General features: G+C 44.8%; 2 protein-coding genes across 2 annotated transcripts in view; one reads left to right on the forward strand and one right to left on the reverse strand.

The window, feature by feature from the left end:
* Positions 1 to 6,499: 6,499 nt before the first annotated feature.
* Positions 6,500 to 8,668, reverse strand: part of T265_14528 (hypothetical protein) — a gene marked incomplete at both ends in the record, with an annotated part of 8,045 nt that continues 5,876 nt past the window's right edge. The window contains one exon of the mRNA XM_009174070.1: positions 6,500 to 6,646. Within this exon, the coding sequence (XP_009172334.1) occupies positions 6,500 to 6,646 (147 nt within the window). The remainder of the gene's footprint in view (positions 6,647 to 8,668) is intronic.
* The window catches only part of T265_08292 (hypothetical protein), a gene marked incomplete at both ends in the record, with an annotated part of 14,198 nt that continues 13,391 nt past the window's right edge, over positions 7,862 to 8,668 (forward strand). The window contains one exon of the mRNA XM_009174048.1: positions 7,862 to 8,151. Within this exon, the coding sequence (XP_009172312.1) occupies positions 7,862 to 8,151 (290 nt within the window). The remainder of the gene's footprint in view (positions 8,152 to 8,668) is intronic.

The following is an 8,668-nucleotide window of genomic DNA, read 5'->3' on the forward strand; positions in this document are numbered from 1 at the left end:
GGTTGGTACAAGACAGTCTCGGCTGGCAACCGTTTGAACGGCTAAAATTACTGAGCAACTTACCATGTATCTATGGTAAAGGCACCGACCTGATTCAACCCTCCCCTGTGACTAAGAGAAGCGAAAACATCTCGGCTGAGGCCCCGAACTTCATATGAACCAAAGAACGCTGAGACGGCCAATGAGCCTAGTTCACAAAGTTCGTTCAATTTGGATTCAATTAAAACTGAAGGTTGACAGAAACTCGAAGGACTGCACCTACCTGATGAGCCCTAAGAAGGGTGAAACCGGTTGTGGAATGTCGAATAGGTTTCAGCAACCTTGTGATTTTTCAGTCATTGTTTTTGCTTAGTAAGCGAAAGCACAGTCAGTGGCGTTGCTTAACATAAAAGGGCAAACCTAATCAATATTGTTCATGGTACTCGGGATGTAAATTCTTTAGCAATCAGGTGAGTCGTTCGAATGTCTGGATGTAGTGTAGCCGCGGCATCAAACCTCGGGTATATTCCACCAATGTTTATAGATAGTCATTGTCTTGACGTGTGGCTGCGTGCATAATTCGGGTCTCTATAACTCGTGATCTACTCCTTAATTAAAACGCTATCATTTGTGCAAGCCAAGAAGCAAATCGATATGTCATTTCGAGTCACATTTCTCTACCTGAAGTATGGCCATCCAAAATTTCATTTATACACGTGTTCTTATCACTGAGTAAGTCCGAAAAAACTCAAAACTAAGGCCGCCAGATGTGGAAAAATACCTCCACAAAAATACCTCCTCCTCAACTAGAGAAGTTGTCTCTCGAGAAGGGAGCTAAAAACTGTTGTCTTAACTCGAACCTACCTGGTAGAACGAGACCGTGTTCAAACATCCACTCCGGGAAGTTGTGAGTTCGAATCCCATACAAGTTAACCATTCCCAGCAAGATTTACCAGACTTAAGTGTTTTTTGGTCACTAAAATCATTCCCCTAGTATTAAAATTAAAAAATAATCAGCTGGAACTTCAAATTGAATTACAAATGTGCACAACCAAGTCGACAAACCTCTCACGTTGAACGTTACTTGCTAACAACATGTCGACAGTTGGTCACGTGATGTGGATGGAATGATGGGTAGAACTATAATCATCCGATAATTCCCAAGGAAGGAGAAGGTAACGCGTGATGGCTTTGAACATCACTGATTTGGGTGCCGGATAATACGCTCGCTTATGCCGTAACATGAGTGGAACATCCTCAGAACTGTTTGACACCCGTTTCCCACAACTCGGTGGTCATCATCATCATCATCATCATCATCATCATCATCATCATCATCATCGTCATCATCATCGACAGCATGACATCAGTGTTCAGCACCGGTACTTTGGTGCCATACAACTATGATTTATTTGAAAGCCTTATTGTGAAGAAAAGAATAAGGGCGGACGGAGAAGGGGATTAGTGCTTGCTTAAGACAATCATTCCAAAATACCTACACTTCCAGACACTTGGTTTGGTAATTTTGATACAAACGCGAATGACATCGATTCGCAGCCATATCTTGCAGCATCTCCAACCAGGCGCAGTGAGGATCACGCGGTCCCCATCCTGGAAGGCAAGTAGCACCGACAGCACTCAAACGTTCCGTGATTTCTTTCATACCCCTCTGTCACCCTTCTGTTTCCTTCACTTTGGGAATTGTAAACAGCACTCTCTGCGGCAAAAGATGCTTGAGCGTATGCAATACATGTCCCAAACAACGCAGTTTCTGGTGCTGGACACATTTTCAATGGGTGTACCCGTTGCACAACCGAGAACTCGCTTTCTAATTACCTCATAACGGCCTGGTTGCCGACGCAAACCCACGTGAGCTATGGTTCTGGGGCAACGATTGTCGGACAACTGAAGACGTCTCAGTTCCGCTGCCCGAACGGGTCAGGTCTCACAACCATGCACAAAAGCAGCCCGTACTGTAGCTTGATACACACGTTCCTTGAGATTCAGGGATAAACAATTCTGATGCTATAGGTGTCTCAAATTAGCAAACGCGGCCCTAGCCTTGCAAATTCGTGCACTACAACCAGAACTAATACGACCTCCAATGTACGTAAAACGCTCCACAACTTCCAGTACCTCTCCCTGGATTGTAAGTGGCGTGTTCAGTGACTGCACGTCCACGAGCTTACACTTTGTGGGTGCAAAGTGCATACTAAGGGACGGGATAAACTTGGTCAGTTCCTCCAAAAACACTTGCGCCCACTGCTCCTTTTCGGACATGAGATCGATGTCGTCTGCATATTCCAGATCAACATGGTTTGAACACCAGGGTTTTGGAGACCCTCCAGTGTTCGTCTCATTATTTCATCGATCACGAATTTAAACAGGAATGGAGAGAGTGAGCATCTCTGACGGACACCACTTTGGAGAGCTCGCCATATATTCTCCCACATCTGGAAGTCTGAGAATAGAAAGAACGTATCATGTTCACAAACTTCCGGGACATTCCTTGGTGGGCAAGCGTCTTAAGAAGAACAGACCGATCAACCGATTCGAATGCGTCTCGGAAATCCAGGAATACTAGAATAGTGGGTCGCTTATACGTATGACGTTGTTCTAGCACTTACCGAAGTGTGAAGATTTGGTGATATCGTTGAGATTATGACTGCTTTACTTGAGCCTGATCCTCACAAACCAACCCTGAACAACCTGGGTCGAAAGACTGCACCGTCTGTCTTGATCTCTAGCGACCTGAAGTAGATGATAAATTTCTCCATTTCTATTCTAGACGCACGTGATCAGCGTGATGTCAGGTGTGGGATTAGTAACCGAAGGAATGTGAACTACAGTAACATTTTGACAAATTGGTCTGCAGCTCATAGCCACAAGTTCCCGTTTCTAAACTGTTTGATCGTGATGCTCACACGCGGCACTACATTGAGGCACCTTTCGAACAACCTGGCTAGATTCGATCGATCAAACCATCATGAGATAAAACAAACCTTCACGTTGTTGTCACAACAACGTGCGTGCCGGAGTTCGGTGAGTATAATTCTCCATGGCCTGCGGGAGCAAAGAATCAATAGATTTTTCGGAAGAATATCTTCAAAACCCTGTGGATGACAAATTCAAAATCTTTCCATTGCTAAATAAACACTTGCTGGAATTGACACAGCGTTTCCAGCAGACCAAACAATATTATCAATGAGTTTAAATCTTTCTGTGAATTTCGTTTTTACCAGATTTATCTGGTAGGCTTCTAGAAAAATCGGTATGTGTGCGTGTGTGTGTTCCAGTGGGCTAGACACAATTTCACACAAAATCTGTTTTGTAGATCAAATCTCATTCAAATCATCCTAGACACAATTTCACACAAAATCTGTTTTATAGATCAAATCTCACACACGCCTCTAGATTCGACGTTCGACAGCTGTTCGGTTTTGTTCTCTCTACACTCGGTGGATTCGAAGGCAATGCGTTTGTGGTGAATTTTAAGTATACCTAGAACGTACGTGCCACGCAGCATCTTGTTTGCAAGCCGTCGTTCGATTGTATCCGGTTACAAATATGTACTATACAATAACTTAAGAAGGATTAACCTGGATTAGAAATGTCGTGATGATCTCCACAACGCGCACTCAAGTTTAGTGTTCTCATGTCTTAGAATGCGTTTGGGATGTACAATTTAACATCCCTGATGGCGCAGGGATATTCGTTCGCGAACTGGAACGATTAATCATTTTCGCGCAGAATTTTAGTCACGTGGTCAAACGATTCCATCTTCAAGGACACATCTGGAACCCATGGGAACAGACTTAGAATCATGGAAACTGATGTGATGCGACCTGTGCCACCGATCTTCCCACACTTTAAGTGCTTTTCTGTTTGCCTTCGTTTCCCGTTAATTGGACCATTCTGTTCTCAGAACGATGTAACACTACCCAAACCTTCCACAAGGCATTTGTCCACTTCGTTCAGAAGTGTACATAAACGAAAAATTCTCTGGAAAATGAAAGAGACCTCGGATTTTCCGATAGCCGTAATCAACTGAGAGTGAACGCTAGCTTCAAATTTACCGGTGTGCAAAGCACTACTGACCTTTCGAAGCGCACGTCATGTCACGTGACCTGTTGTTGGCTGCCTCCACTATGACATCTTTTCCGGACAAGAGAATCAAGATATATCCATCAACAGTATCCCAATTACGTCACGTCTGCTGTTGAGTTTTCCGAATCCACGGAAACATGTAATTATAGCTTCGAAACCCTCTCACTGCCGACGTGCAGGTACCAATCGGTTAGCGATTCAAGGCAAGCAGTTTAGAAGTCCACATTCGCCTCTTTCCAGCGTGCTTCACCAGACAACCCCTGATAGATTGGGTAACCTTATGGGAGAAAGCTAGATGGATCATTGGATATGTTTGAATTTTAAACCCATGCAATGACTTTCCCCAAGATGAGTCAAGTTCAAGCCCCTGACCAAAGTAGAGTGTACGGGATATGCTGGGGATACGAAAATTCTCTCCTACATCATTTGAGGATGCTTTTAGAGAGTCAGATGGAAAAAATGTAAGTACACTCTATATTCCGAACAAGCTAGTGCGAGAGCACAACAGCCTCAAGCTGTTTATTGAAGGGACACTGTGCGAACCTGGTCCAGTGCTGATGTACTCGGTCTGGCTTTGGTAGGAGGCTGTGACATGCTGCATATTGAGGGGGCGTTGTCTACCTGGTCAGCATCTAGCGGGTCTCAGTAGATTTCAGGCATTGAGTGGTTGAAAGTATGTGCACCAAACACTATAAGCATTCTCGGCGTGAAAATGGGACTAAACCTGAGACTTTTGAGACGTTGAAAGATACTAATAGTTCAGGGTGCGGGGTTGAGCAGCGTCCGGTAAAATCCTCCATCGAAACGGACGCAGCAACACACAATAGGAGTAGAAATGTTCAAACAAGAGTGGTGTGAACGCAACCTGCAACCACTTACAGCTGAAGACAAAAAGTGTCAGGCAGGTCTCGTGACCCCACCTTTCGTTGAAAGACCTGACAAGCGGGTCGCTCCACTGACACAACCAGGACAGTTACTGGGTTGTTGTTGGAGGGGTCGGTCAAACCCATCATATCGCTCACGCTTGAATATGTTCGCCTGTCCACACGTGATAATTGAGTTCAGTCTACTGTGCTCTAGCAAGGACGAAGGCCTCACGTGTCTGATATTCGGAGTCAAAACCCCGGCACGATCAAGGATATGCTCTGCTGATCAGCTAGTATAATAGAGCGAAACTCGGGTCCAGTGCTTCCCCCCTTTTGATGTGGATTCGCCAGAATAATCGTGACGACTGTTCAAACGGGACTGATGTGAATGTGCACTTAATAAACACGGTACTGGTTGAACCGTCGCGCCTGGACAACGATTTGAAGAATCGAGCAACCACGTTTGCCTTGAGATCAGAATGTTAGAACCAAATTTGGACCGGGATAATACCAAACAGACGTATCCAGTAGTCTTAGAGGATTTTGGGGAAAAGGGCCGTCGCAGTCTACTGAAAAGCGAAACAAAAACCTTGGTCCAAAAAGTTTTGTACCAATAAAATATCCGAACAGCTGGCAGCATAAGATTAGGGAGTGCACAAACTGTTTGGGGAATCGGGAACCACGGACTGAAAGGAAGACCAGAACACTGTTGTGAATTTGTCTTTCGAGTGCGTGAGGAAAACTACCTTAAGAAGATAATCTAGGAGAAACAAATCAAGCTCAACCGACTTCTCCAGAATGAGTAAAGTTCAGAGACAAGTAGCGTCCCATTTTCTAAAATATGGACAATACCGGTCCTAGTGATATTTGATTGGTTGTCTCACCCATGCTCTGAAAGCGATCCCGCCTTGAAACTACTTGCATCTGAGTAAATTCAAAGGTTTAGCTCCACAAATGACACGGGTAGATGTCACGAGGGTCTGCACATAGGCGTGGTTCTGCATCGTTTCTCCAGCTTGCGTGCAGACCAATTTTGTGCCACGCACGCCTTGAGTTGGCCTGTCTATTGATCATTCAGTCAATGCATGTGTGATATGTGCTCGTGATTGGACAGATTCGTCGGGGCAGAAGACCCGATCGTGATTGGTTGGTTTTTCATCGACTTGCGCGGCGCTCCTGCACCCTCACGTGCGTCAGTTTTGCCACGCAGAGCATTCTGACGTGTGTTGTTCTGCCCTAAGGGCATCGCCGTAGAAGCGTCACAGCAGTACACAGTCTGTGTATCTCGAGTAAACATTCCGTCTCAGAACCCCTTGTGCAATACTGTAAGCCCTTGCAAAATGAATCGATCTGGTGTACCGTCTAAATAATTAAGGTATTGTACCTAAAAAACGGTTAGATAAATGCTGAACCACGTGATCTCAATGTAATTGAGTCAAACCCTCCTAGGAAAAACCGTACGCAAATTAATTTCATCTTACCCCAGTAATATAAGGGCGACTGTAATTCACACCAAATACATATTGGATGACTAGAAAAATCGCTCAGCTGTAATACCCGGTGCCTAGCTGCCATGCTATACGAAGGGAGCACGAGGGCTGGAATACTGCCAGGTTTCCCAAGCCTAGCCGAGGATGTCGAGAGTCAGAGGTCGGGTTCGAACCACGAACCTTCCGATCAGTAAACTCGCCCCCCTACTGACGACACATGCTTGTTCGCACGCGGGTCGATGATACAGCAGAAGTTGAAACGACGGAAGAAACTAAATAGTCCAAGCAAAATTCCAAACTTGTTCTCTAAACTATGGATCAATATGAGGCACAGGTTAGACTCACTCGATTTCGTCACTACACCCTGTTCTGTATTGCAGTCGGCTTAGACTTCGGGACACAGCTGGTCCAAGATCGTCACAAGAGACAAGTTCATTGAGTAAACCCAACGCATGGATGTTTCACTCTACCAACATCCAACTTGATCCTTAGTTAAGTGAACCATTAATCATTCATATTTGGACGTTCAATAGATTAGATGAATGGCAAATAGGTAAGAAAGAATGTTAGGTTGTCAAAATGCTCGCCTTCTGTCTCTCAGTGATAATGTGACCACGAAAGACAGTGTACACATGCACCTTCCGAGGGTTTTTGTCCCTTTCCATATATCATCAGATGCCAAATTCAGCAAGATTATTAGGATCACATAGTCCCAAACTAAACTAACTTTGGAAATCTAACAGGCACTTTCCTGTGGTTACCCAGTGCGCCGCGTGGGTGGACGCTGAGTCAGGCAGAACAATTAACCCCTACACAACAGTCACGCTGTTCATTTTGTCAAAATAAGAGGAAATTTTGGTGTTAAGATATTGAGTTTTCGTCTCGATGAAGTCTTGTTATCATTGTTCCAAATCAGGATGTTTACATCTCAAGCCAGGTACAGAGAGAGAGAGAGAGGTCAATGCAAGGACGAGACTATGTTGGCCCATTCTGAAGTGAACACAGGCTTCGGATGCCACGCCTTTGGTCAACACTGATGTACTAGTTTAAGGACAATCGGGAACAGACTGTGAATCTTGCGTAAATGTTTTAACTCACTAGTTGGTGCTTTTTAGTCTTCTTCAAAAGCCACGGTTATCCCTTCACAGCGTACTTCTTGGTTTGTTTACAAACTACCTAACTTCGTTCTTTGTACATTCGCCAAATTCCCAATCGTCGCCAACTAGCAGACAAACACCGACTAGTCAGGGGTACTCATAAGAAGTCGCATAGACACCTCAACTGTAAAAGTAGTCCATTCTGGACTTCCCTCACAGCATCAGGGCGATCTGACTTCATTGTACTACAACACAAGCTACCTGGACACTGCAAACTACCTGGACGGTCTCAAACTGGCGATGTACAAGGACACTGCCAGAAATGATAAGATCATTTGAACGAAGTGCATGGGATATTGTGCAGCATTTCACGAATCGAAGAAGGTGTATAAACTCCGATTTTAGTGTGACAGATGAAGATGACACATGCATATCTGAAACTCGGGTCGCGTTCACTAATTTGAAACACCCATGGCGGCAGAGGGAAATGTCCCTAAATCTCAAGGGACCTATGTGTCAGGCTGCAGTACGGGCTGTTTTGTTGTGCGGCCGAGAGACAAGGCCTCTTCGAGCAGCGGATCTTCGACAACCATTGTCCCAGAGGCATAAATAGTATGGGTTGGTGTCCGGAAATCCTCAGAGACGAGTATACGGTTGTGCAACGAGGACTTTCATTGAAGAATATGTCCAGTACTAAAATCTGCGGTATTTGGGCCGTTTTTCGCGGATTCCGGATCATCGTCTGCCGAAGACAGTGCTGCGCAAGAGACTGTGTGTGTGTGTGATGTAAGCAGAAAAATAGTCAACTTTCCACTTGACAAAGGGGTTTCCAAGTGATTACGAAAGGTCTGGTTACTGGTAGCACAACTGGTTTTTCAGGACAAGGTCCGTGTGGCTTCACCTCTTCCTGGTTGGGGACAATTCAAGTTATGGCTGATAATCAATTTCAGTGGTCAATTCCTATCCAGATTGCCTGAATAAGGAAAGAGTGTGGTGGGCTAGCACCTACCTTCTTCCCCATTCAAGTTTATTCTTTCCTTTACAATACAGCTTTCAAAAAATTACGGTTGTACTGCAGTGAAGCATCAGTGTTGAACACTGATGATGATGCTGATGATGTTGATGATGA

Source organism: Opisthorchis viverrini, assembly GCF_000715545.1.
Source record: "Opisthorchis viverrini unplaced genomic scaffold opera_v5_209, whole genome shotgun sequence".
NCBI classification, from domain to species: Eukaryota; Metazoa; Platyhelminthes; class Trematoda; order Opisthorchiida; family Opisthorchiidae; genus Opisthorchis; species Opisthorchis viverrini.